This window comes from Gopherus flavomarginatus, chromosome 5 (assembly GCF_025201925.1).
Source record: "Gopherus flavomarginatus isolate rGopFla2 chromosome 5, rGopFla2.mat.asm, whole genome shotgun sequence".
NCBI lineage: Eukaryota > Metazoa > Chordata > Testudines > Testudinidae > Gopherus > Gopherus flavomarginatus.
This window is the reverse complement of record NC_066621.1, coordinates 27,884,229-27,896,029: the sequence shown is the minus strand read 5'-3', so window position 1 is coordinate 27,896,029 and position 11,801 is coordinate 27,884,229. Positions and strand designations below refer to the sequence as shown.

General features: G+C 45.7%; 1 protein-coding gene across 11 annotated transcripts in view; it reads right to left on the bottom strand.

Annotated features, from left to right (window-relative positions):
• Positions 1-6,004: 6,004 nt before the first annotated feature.
• The window catches only part of LZTR1 (leucine zipper like transcription regulator 1), a 261,156-nt gene continuing 255,359 nt past the window's right edge, over positions 6,005-11,801 (bottom strand). For 9 of the 11 annotated variants that reach the window (XM_050956118.1, XM_050956120.1, XM_050956121.1 and 6 more), the window contains one exon: positions 6,005-6,530. In XM_050956118.1, the coding sequence (XP_050812075.1) occupies positions 6,414-6,530 (117 nt within the window). In that variant the 3' untranslated portion in view covers positions 6,005-6,413. Of the gene's footprint in view, positions 6,531-9,285; positions 9,411-11,801 lie in introns of all 11 variants that reach the window. The other 2 variants (XR_007774752.1, XM_050956124.1) reach the window with 2 other exon arrangements.

The following is an 11,801-nucleotide window of genomic DNA, read 5'->3' as shown; positions in this document are numbered from 1 at the left end:
ACTTCTATAAATCACAAGCAATGGATGTGTCCAAAAGACCACATCCTTCTTAGTTTCAGAACTTTCCCTTTCAAATATGCAATGAAATGACTTACTTAAATGGATTGCACCCTCAGCAAGTTTGCAGATGACACTAAACTGGGAGTAGTGGTAGATATGCTGGAGGGTAGGGATAGGATACAGGGGGACCTAGACAAATTAGAGGATTGGGCCAAAAGAAATCTGATCAGGTTCAACAAGGACAAGTGCAGACTTCTGCACTTAGGACTGAAGACTCCCATGCACTGCTACAGACTAGGGACTGAGTGGCTAGGCAGCAGTTCTGCAGAAAAGGACCTAGGAGTTATGGTGGACAAGAAGCTGGATATGAGTCAACAGTTTGCCCTTGTTGCCAAGAATGCTAATGCCATTTTGGGCTGTATAAATAGGAGCATTGCCAGTAGATCAAGGGACATGATCATTTCCCTCTATTCGGCATTGGTGAGGCCTCATTTGGAGTACTATGTCCAGTTTTGGGCCTCACACTAGAAGAAGGATGTGGAAAAGTTGGAAAGTTTTGGAGGACAACAAAAATGATTAGGGCACCGGAGCACATGATTTATGAGGAGAAGCTGAGGGAACTGGGATTGTTTAGTCTGCACAAGAGAAGAATGAGGGGGGATTTGATAGCTGCTTTCAACTACCTGAAAGGACGTTCCCAAAAGGATGGATCTAGACTGTTCTCAGTGGCAGCAGATGACAGAACAAGTTGCAGTGGGGGAGGTTTAGGTTGAATATTAGGAAAAACTTTTTCACTAGGAGGGAGGTGAAGCACTGGAATGGGTTACCTAGGGAGCTGGTAGAATCTCCTTCCTTAGGAGTTTTTAAGGCCAGGCTTGACAAAGCCCTGGCTGGGATGATTTAGCTGGGAACTGGTCCTGCTTTGAGCAGGGGGTTGGACCAGATGACCTCCTGAGGTCTCTTCCAACCCTGATATTCTATGATTCTAAGATTTTTCCTAAATACCTCAAAATTGTTTCTATAAAAATGGACAATTTATTTTAAAAAGTTTCTGAGCATATAGAGATGGCATCTCCTTCCTCTGTCCTTACTTGGGAGAACAGAAGTAGCCAAAATGAATATCTGCCCAAGATTAATTTATATCATTAGTCTATTGTCTTTCAAAGTCTCTCCCATCTCCTTCCTTGAGTAAATAGGTGTATTGTGGAATGTATATGGAATAATAATAATAAAAAAACCCCAGCCTCGTTTGTCATACATGACCCTTAAAAATCCTGGGCAACTGGAGGTATGGAATTGCCAGATCTGTATCTATATTACCTAGCATTTCAAATGCATCCTGTTGTAAGTCGGTTCCCCTCCAGTGGCTTGGAATACATACTGGCTTGGTTTGAGATTGAAAAAAGCTTAGCTATGCCATTTGATTCCCTCTCTTCTTTTTTATACCTCAAGAGGCTACCCATACTCTTAAAGAAAAATCCAAACTTGGCATTTATGTGGGGTATACTACAATGTGTTAAGATGATTATAGCATCTGATCTTACTAATTCTCCTCTCATACCACTATTGGGTAACCTATGCCTCAGGATCAAGGCCAGCTCCAGGTTTAAGACAATTTGGATAGAAAAAGGGTTAACAAACATTAAAGATATAACACAAGCTGCTACACTGGCCTCCTTCAATTACATGTGTAACAAATACCAGATACTGCTGTCTCACAGTTCCTTCTTTCAAAGACTATGCTCAAGTATTCATGCACAGATAGGAGACAACTGGTCTGCTTAACTTTCTCTTCTCTAGCAGAACATGTTGAGAAATATGGAAACAACAGTCATTTTGTAGGAATTACTTATAGGTGGCTTAATGCTTTTCAGCACCCTCTCAATTTCAGTTTAAAATAAAATGGAAAAAAGAATTTAGCCTTACTGTCTCAACAGAAACCTGGGAGGATGTCTGGCTTAATGTGAAAGACACTTCTAGTTCTTTATCCTTGTGATTCTTCCAGAACAAGATATTAAACAGATACTACTGGACTCCAGAGCGTATGTTTAAGACTAGATTGGCAATGGACAATGAGTGTTGGATATACAAACAGCCACATGCCAACCTTTTTCACATCCTTTGTATCTGTCAAAAATTCCAGATGTGCTCTGGAATACTATATCCAGTACCTCTCAAAATCTGTGTGTCACTATTTTCTCTTCTCCAAGCATGTGTATTTTAGGGGTCTGGATGAGTTGGAATTACATTTACAATTAAGAAATGGACCGCAAACTATTTCTAGTGGCCAAAAGAGTATTTTGAGAAAATGGAACTCTGCAATTCCTATCTCATATACTGACTGACTGAGTGAGCACTCCACTACTGCATTAATGGAAAAAATGACTCTGGTTAACAGAAACACATGGAAAAAATACAAGGAGGCCTGGTCACACATGAAACTCTTTAATACAATCACAGTTTAGTCTGTATTAATCCCTGATACTTGTAAACTATGTTCTCACTTATTTATCTGTTGAGTCACTTTTAATGCCCTGCATGGCCTTGATGGGTTCTGTTTTTTGCGTGTTTTTTCAGGTTTTGCAAATAATGAACATTTTACTTTGTTATTTATATGCTATTTCTGCTCTGTGCATGTATTTATATATATATTACATAAAAACAATAAAGTTAAAAAAAAAAGAAAGGGACAAAGGAAATCTGAGGACTTCCAGTAATATTAAGACAGCTACATCACTGTTTTCTCAATAACCCTTTCTTAAAAAGGCCAGGGCATTAAGTTGTTAGGGAAGATTATTTGGACATGGACTTAACCAGCACTAGACAAATGGGGAGCACAATGGTAATTCCATGCTCACAAATGCAAAGTAATGCACATTGGAAAGAATTATTTAGACTATTCCCATACTCACTACTCCTGGGATTTAAATTAATGTAACCAAAAATGTCTCAGGTATCACCATAAACAACTCAATGGCAGTCATGGCTCAATGGCAACAGTGATCAAAAAAGCAAACAAGATGTTTGGATGGATCAGCAATGAGATAGAAAACAGTACTGAAAATATCATAATGCCATTCTATAGATCATTGGTACACCCGCATCTGGAATGCTGCCTTCAGTACTGGCCATCTTATCTTAAAAAGGATACAACCTGCAGAAAACCCAGGGATTCTGTGACAGAAGATAAAAATTCTTAGAGGGATGGAAAGATCTTGAAAAGATCAGAACAAGTTACTTTAGAGAAGAGATGACTCAGAGGGTACATTACAAAGGTACACAGAATGATGGATGTTATAGAGATTTATATTCCTATTTATCCTTTTTCAAATACAAGAACTGGAAGATATTTATGGAACTGAAAACTGATCAAAGGAAATACCCCTGAACACAACACAAAATCAGTCTGTGGAAATCGCTGCCAAGATATCATTGAGACCTAGAGTTCAACGGGATTTTTAAAAGAGCTGAGAATTATATGGATAATTAGAATAACCACAGTGAGAGGAGAAAAAAAAGGAGGTAATCCTTCACCAATCTCTCATTGGTGGTAGTTAGGGAGAAACAACTCATAAGGGCTGCTTATCCCAGGGTTGCATCTTCCTCTGAGGCAGAGACAACATACTACTAGACGAGATGCACAACTGGTCTGATCTGGTATGGCAATTCTTAAGTTCCTAGCACTCAAACAGGATATTGCTAATCTTTATTAATAATGGTGCTTCACTTTACCCGAGAGGAGGTTCAAATAAGAGCTCCAAGACTTAACTCATCTAGCAGGTCCAAAATCTCAGTGAGACCGGATTAAACCCAACCTGAAAATTTCACCTTTGTTGCTGTGTTGCCGGAATGTGGGCAGTCTTGTGCACACTGTAGATCAAAAGCTCCTCCATGTGAGACACATTTGACTGTTTCCATGTAAAGGCAGCTGTAGTCAGTGTGAGACTCTCATCCAGAACAGTTCTGCTGACTGATGCTCCAGACTATATGGTTCCATTTTGCTCTAAAGTAAGTTTTACTTTGCAATTGAGATAACTAGGTCACACGGTTCATTGTAAAAAACAGGGTTTGCATGTGCCTCTGAGTTCTGAGAATATAGACTCTATGCAATGCTGACAGCCATGGGTGTGAACCAGGGCCGCCCAGAGGATTCCGGGGGCCTGGGGCCATCGGCGGCAGGCGGCTCCGGTGGACCTCCCGCAGGCGTGCCTGCGGAGGGTCCGCTGGTCCCGGGGCTCCGGGGGAGCATCCGCAGGCACGCCTGCGGGAGGTCCACCGGAGCCACGGGACCAGCGGACCCTCCGCAGCCATGCCTGTGGGAGGTCCGCCGGAGCCGTGGGACCGGCAGGGGGCCCCCCCACATGGCAAAATGTCTAGAGCTGGCCCTGTTTGGCGGCGGGGTGCCCTTCCGTTCTGGGACCTGCCGCTGAAGTGCTCCGAAGACCAGCGGCGGGGGCCCCCCGCCGGCGAATTACCGCCGAAGCAGGACCCGCCGCCGAAGTGCAGCCCGCTCTTCGGCAGTAATTGGTGGCGGGGGGTCCCTGCCGCGGGTCTTCGGGGCACTTTGGCGGTGGGTCCCTGAACAGAAGGGCCCCCCGCCGCCGAATTACCACCGAAGACCAGGTTGCACTTCGGCGACAGGTCCCACTTCGGCGGTAATGCGATGATGGGGGGTCCTTCAGCCCCGGAGCGGAAGGACTCCCCCGCCAGCAAAGATCGGGAGTGGAAGAAGCTCCGGGGCCCAGCCCCGCAAGAGTTTTCTGGGGCCCCCGAGCGAGTGAAGGACCCTGCTCCAGGGGCCCCGAAAAACTCTCATGGGGGCCCCTGCGGAGCCTGGGGCATATTGCCCCTCTTCCCCGCCCCCTCCCCCCCGGGCGGCCCTGGTGTGAACCACAGGTTCTAGCTTTAAATTGCCCTGAGATTCTTAGAAAGTGGAGTCGACAGGGTTAGTGGTAGTGGCATATAAGTGCTATTTACTGGTACACTGTTTACTCGTCAGTTTAATTTCCAAATGAAATACAGAGCATATACCACAGGAATGGGTGTACATATTTGGATAAGGGGTGCATCTACTAGAATTCAGTTCAAGGGGCATGTCCTGCTGTCAGGTGTCACTCTGCCTTCTCCAGTCAGATCCATTTGCACTGCAGCTAGCACAAGTCCTTAACTGGGAGGACAATCTATCATTCCATAAAGCACATCCCTTGAATTATCTGAAGGGACAACAGCATCTAACATCCTGCTACTCAGCACCAAGGAGCTGGTGAATAGCAACTGGACATCACAAAAACAACCATCTTTTCAGACACACATATGAAATAGTGAAGCTAATGGTACAGCACAGGTGTGTGGCTCTGGTATCTGCTGGAAACAGACCTTTACTGCCGTTAAGTAGAAGAGATCCAAGAATCATAGAACTATGAGTCATTCACCTTCCCGTAGTAACTACAGCTGATGAAAACACATCAGTTACGGGGGGCGGGAAAGGTCACAGGATGTGGCTGGAGCATACCTTCAGTTCAGAATCAAATAGGGACTTTCCTAACATAGTCACCTTAAAAGGCCACAGGTTGGACACCCTTGTTTCAGTGCCTCCTTTTGCTTCATTTCCCCTAAGCTAAAACAAACTGATTCCTGCCATGCAGGCAGAAGAGTGTAGCTATTTACTGATACATTATTTCAGGAAGGCTTGACTGGATAGGGTTAATAGATTTTAAAAGTCAGAAGGGGCCATTATGATGATCTTAGTCTGGTCTCCTGCAAAACACTGGCCCAAGAATTTCACGCTTCTGGTATCCAGCACAATAAGGTGGTTGAGTAAAAGCTTATCTTTTAGAAAAAGCAGCAAAGAATCCTGTGGCATCTTATAGACTACAGGATTCTTTGCTGCTTTTACAGATCCAGACTAACACGGCTACCCCTCTGATATCTTTTAGAAAGACACCCAATATAGATTTAAAGACTCCAAGTGATGGAGAATATAGAAAGCCTTTGTATTCTGGGCTGTTAAAATTGTGCATTTTATTTCCAATTTAATTATTGCTGACTTCAACTTACAGCCACAGGATATTTGTGTTTCATAATATTAATGATCCTTTTATTCATTACTGTTTATATTTTACAAAATAAAAGCAATAGGCCAGATTCTGAACTCAATTACACCAAGGTAAATCTGGAATAAACTCATTGCTCCCAGTTATTTCAATTTTACGTTGGTATGGCTGAGACGAGCTTCTGCCCCAAATACACAGATGTAAGCCAGGCAGATCCACAAGAGAGCAATAGTTCAGATTTTCATGCTCTTCACAGGTCTTCTGCTTTATTGTGTTGACATTCTGAGCAGCTCAGTATAGAGGGATTCAGCTGTAAAGTGCAGCCCTTTGAGGAACAAATGAAAGAGGTCTGGAAGTGTTTTATATGTCTGAACCCAGCTCTGCACATTGCTTGTCTGATATGTGATTGGCTAATGATTCTATGATGTCAAGAAGGAGCGGCTGACTGAGGGATCGCAGATTTGGCAACTTGGAGACCTTCAGGGAAAACAAAAACAAACAGAAAAACACACAAAAAAGGAAAAAATTAAAACCATAGTTTAAATATCACTGTTTAATCCCAACCGACCCATACTAGACATATACAGGTTAATGAAATCCAGTGTCTATATTATCATGTTACTAGTAAAATGACAAGCACACAGAAACAGGCTGCAATGCTCCATGAAAATCACAACTGTGGTTTCTATGTAAAATAATAATTCTCCTTCCTTGTCTTCTGGTTTTAGACCACTTTTGCAATGGGATGGAGTTGAAGGTATGTCAGGAAATCTGACACAAGAATGACAATAATTATTCATAATAATTATTCCATAATTAATATAGAGGATGCAAACTAGTGCAGGCTAAAACATACCTTAGGCACCTAAACAGCTTTGAAATTCATGCCCTTTGTATTTCTGCTGACATTCAGATCCATTGGAACTGGCAGCTCAGGATTTGTGCAAATAATCTATCAACTCTGTTCTGCTGTACTCTGAGAAGTAGCTCAAAGTACTGCTCTATTTAGTGCACATGATATTTTTGCCTGGATACTTCAAGCAGTTAAAGAATGCCATGAGAACCAATAATCAACATATGCATTGAAGGTCTTAGCTAACCAATTGCTCTATAACAATGTTTATTTTCTGACAGCATCAGACTGAATGGAAACGTCACACAAACCCATGTTTTTTCTGAAAAGCCATTTTCTGAGTTTGAGAAACATCCCTATTTTACCTTATATTTTAGCCCAGTTGTGATATAGCATGACCAGAGGGCAGCAGGAGAGAGTTAGAAGGGAGCCTTATTCCCTGTAAGGGGAAGGAAGTTTGCTATAGATTAACTAGAGCACCTGACGCCAATTAGAGCACCTGAGGCCAGTCACATGACAAAAACCCCTGCTTCAATCAGACAGTGTGGGAATTGGAGCAGAAAGGATTGGTGTTGTAACAGAGAACAGTTTGGAGGAGTTGGAGCAGAGAACAGTTTGGAGAAGTGCTGCAGTGGGCTAAGAAGTCCTAGACCCTAGGTAAGGGGCACCTGGCTTGTGCAGAGGGAGGGCAGGAAGCCCCCCACAAGCTGAAGGGCAGAGAAGTAGCCCAGGGGAAAGAACTGTCAGTTCAAGTGGTTCACCACTATCCTCAGGGCCCCTGGGCTGGGACCTGGAGTAGAGGGCAGGCCCAGGTCCCTCCCTCTCCACTCCCCTCCTCTAGGACACTAGTGGGGCAATTAATATTCCAATTTAGGGGCAAGAAATGGCACCCTGAACCCCCCCAAAAGAAGAGGAAGTGCGAGACCCATCATAATAGTGCTGGCAATTTGCCACATGTGGTGTTAGCAGTGGGATTTGCACGCTGGGGATTTAAACCAGGATTAGACAAAACCCTCCCATCCTTAAGATGGATGACGTGGTCAAGGCCCTAATACAAGCCACCGTGGCCCAGCAGGAGGCTACCTGGGTCCAAGCAACCGCCCAACAGGAGGTGACTCGGATGCAGCAGGAGACTAATCATCTGTTGATAGTCAGGCTTTCCAGGACCAGACCCTGCTGAAAGACCTGGTGAACCAGATGAAGGCCCTTATGGAACTGAACCGCAACTGTGAAGGGACCCGGACCATACGGGCCAGCCATTGCCTACAGAAAATGACACGGGAGGATGATGTGGAGGCATAACTCCTGGCTTTTGAAAGAGCAGCCCTGCGGGAGGCCTGGCCCCAAGATCAGTGGTCTGGTATCCTCACCCCGTTCCTGTGTGGGGAGACCCAGAAGGTCTACTATGATACGGCCACAGAGACTGCAGCAGATTAACCCCAGCTGAAGGCAGAGATCCTGGGCAGATCTGGAGTAACAATGGCATTGCGAGCCCAGAGGTTCCATGAGTGGCAGTATACAGAGGACAAGACACTCTGATCACAATTGTTTGACCTGATCCACCTGACCCAAAAATGGCTGCACCCTGAGGCCCTCAGCTCTGAGAAGATGATGGAGGTCCTGGTACTGGACCGGTACATTAAGGGGCTACCACCAGGTCTCCGGGCTTGGGTTGGCCAGAATGACCCCTCCACCTATGATGAGTTGGTCTCCCTCGTGGAAAGACAGCTGGCAGCCCGTGAACTGTTCCAGACCCCAGGCGGGGAGACATGGCAATCCAGGAAGCCAACCCCAAACCCAAGGCCCCGGACTGTCGAGAACTACAGGAGAACTGTAACAGGGAGGAAAGACACCGAGGAATGGCCCGAGGCCAAGAAGGGACCTGGGGGTTTGGGAAGAGAGGTGAGGGGCTGGCCAAATAGCCCTAGGCAGAGGGTGATAACCAGAATAAGGGGGTGGTGTTATGAGTGTGGGGAATTGGGGCATATAGCAGCCCAATGCCCCAACAGGGAAGAACCTATGCAGTGTAATCTGGGGAATTACGGGGAACAATGTGGCCTAATCAGCCTGGTAGGGGTCACAATGACCTCACATGGGTATACAAGATCAGTAAAAATGAATGGTATTAAGACCATAACATTAATAGATACTGGGAGTGCTGTCACGCTGGTCTCGGGGAAGTTGGTGGGGTGAGACCAATTAACCAGGGCCAAAAACACAGGGGTAACGTGTGCATGGCACAGTGAATTTCTATCCCACAATCCCGGTATGGATTGAGATCCAGGGGAATACTACCAGGGTGACTGCAGGGGTTGTCCCCAAGCTCCCCTACCTTGTCTTAATCGGTAAGGACTTCCCCGGGTCTGAGAGCTTACTTACCCCAATAGAGCCAGGGGAGGGTAGCAACCCCCACGCTGAGACGGAGGCACCTACAAATAGCCTCACCCCAACGTTTGCCGAATTTGCTCCAGAGTTATTCTCATCCCTTGGGAAACCTCGAAAGTCTAGGTGGGAAAGGAGGGCAGATAAAAGATTAGGGACCAGGATTCTAGCAGAGAATCAAAAAACTTCCCTTGTGGGTAGACGAACCCATTCAGGAGGCCAGGAGATAATTCAGGAGAGGAAGGACTCGGAGGCGGTTCCTAGCCCAAGTAGGAGCAACCCAGGGGGAAGAGTAGAAATAGGCCCCCTAGAATTAGGTCAGATCGGTACCACACGTGAGAATTTTGGGCAGGACCAGGCCAATGATCCGCTATATGCGAATGTGAGGAAGGAGGTAGTGGAAGTAAATGGCGTACCCATGGAAGGAAAGATTAAAGGCCCAAGGCCATATTATGTGCTCAAACTCGATCTCTTGTACAGGATAGAGCAAATATGAGGGGAAGAAGTAGAGCAACTCTTAGTCCCACAGAAACACACAAGGGCAGTATTGGAGTTAGCTCACACTCATCTATTTGGGAGACATCTAGGAGTAGACAAGACACTGGATAGAGTCCTAAGAAGGTTTTATTGGCCAGGGATACGTGCAGAAGTCCAGCGATATTGTGCCTCTTGCCCTGAATGCCAGTTGCATAGCCCACGATCTTACTTGCGGGCCCCATTAGTACCTTTGCCTATTATTGAAGTCCCTTTCGAGAGGATAGCCATGGACATAGTGGGCCTACTGGAAAGATTGTCACAGGGCCACCGAAACGTACTAATCATCCTTGACTATGCCATGTGATATCCAGAAGCCATTCCTTTAAGAAACCCCACATCCAAGACAATAGCAAAAGAACTACTACAGGGCATCCCTAAGGAGATCCTGACAGACCAAGGAACACCTTTCATGTCAAAATTAATGAAAGACTTATGTGCCCTCCTCCGCATCCAGGCCATATGGACCTCAGTCTACCATCCACAAACGATGGACTCGTCGAGCGGTTTAATTGTGTCCTTAAAAGTATGATCCGGAAGGTGGTAGCACAGAACAGAAAAGACTGGGATACCCTTCTACCGTATCTAATGTTTGCTATATGGGAAGTCCCTCAGGTGTCCACTGATTTCTCTCCCTTTGAACTACTATACGGATGCCACTCATGCGGGATATTAGATATCACCAAGGAAGACTGGGAAGAACAACGCAACCTAGGAAAGAATGTCATTGAGCACGTGACACAGATGAGAGAGCGAATAACTCGAGTAACCCCTATAGTACGAGAACATTTGGAAAAAGCACAAGAGGCCCAGCGGACATATTACAACCGTCGGGCGAAAGTATGGAGATTTCAGCTGGGGGAATGGGTGATGGTGCTAGTGCCAACAGCAGAAAGCAAACTCCTAGCCAGCTGGCATGTACCATATGAGACAGTGGAAGCCATTGGGGAGGTGGACTATAAGGTCAGACAACCAGACCGCCAAAAGCCAGAGCAAATCTACCACGTCAACTTACTGAAGCCCTGGCGTGACCGAGAGACATGTCTGGTCATTTGAGGAGCTCCACCCCAGACAGACGACCCACAGGGGCAGGTAAAGATATCTCCTGAATTAACCTCAGAACAACGAACAGAGGTCATTGGGATGATCCACCGGAACCAAGATGTGTTCTGTACACAACCGGGCCGTGCGACACTGGTCCAACATCATACTGTCACCAGCCCCGGAGTAAGGGTGACAATAAGACCATACCGAATACCGGAAGCTAAAAAGGGAAGAAATTAGGATGGAAGTGAAGATGATGCTGGAACTCAGGGTTATTGAAGAATCCCACAGTCTGTGGTCCAGCCCTATCGTCCTAGTCCCCAAGCTTGATGGCACCCTGAGGTTTTGCAACGACTTCCGGAAATTGAATTAAGTATCCCAATTCGATGCCTATCTGATACCACACACTGACGAGCTAGTTGATCAGTTAGGCAAGGCCCGATACCTAACCACTCTGGATCTGACCAAAGGATATTGGCAAATTCCAAGAATGGCCAAGAATGCCAAGGAAAAGACTGCTTTCTCTACACTCGATGGCCTGTTTCAATACACTGTCCTCCCTTTCAGACTCCATGGGGCCTCTGCAACATTCCAACGACTTATGGATAAGTTAATGTGACCCTATGCCAAGTATGCTGCCGCCTATCTGGACGACATAGTCATTCATAGCCCTGACTGGGAAACGCACCTAGGAAAAGTAAAAGCAGTGCTATATGCCCTGCGGAAGGCCGGCCTCACTGCTAACCCTCTCAAGTGCGTGATAGGACTAGCTGAGGCCAGATTCCTTGGGTATGTAGTAGGGAGAGGTTTGGTGAAACTCCAATGGAACAAAGTGGAGGCAATACAAGGCTGGCCTTGACCAGTCCGCAAAAAGCAAGTCAGAACATTTCTAGGGATAGTAGGATACTATCGGAGATTCATCCCTTATTTCGCCA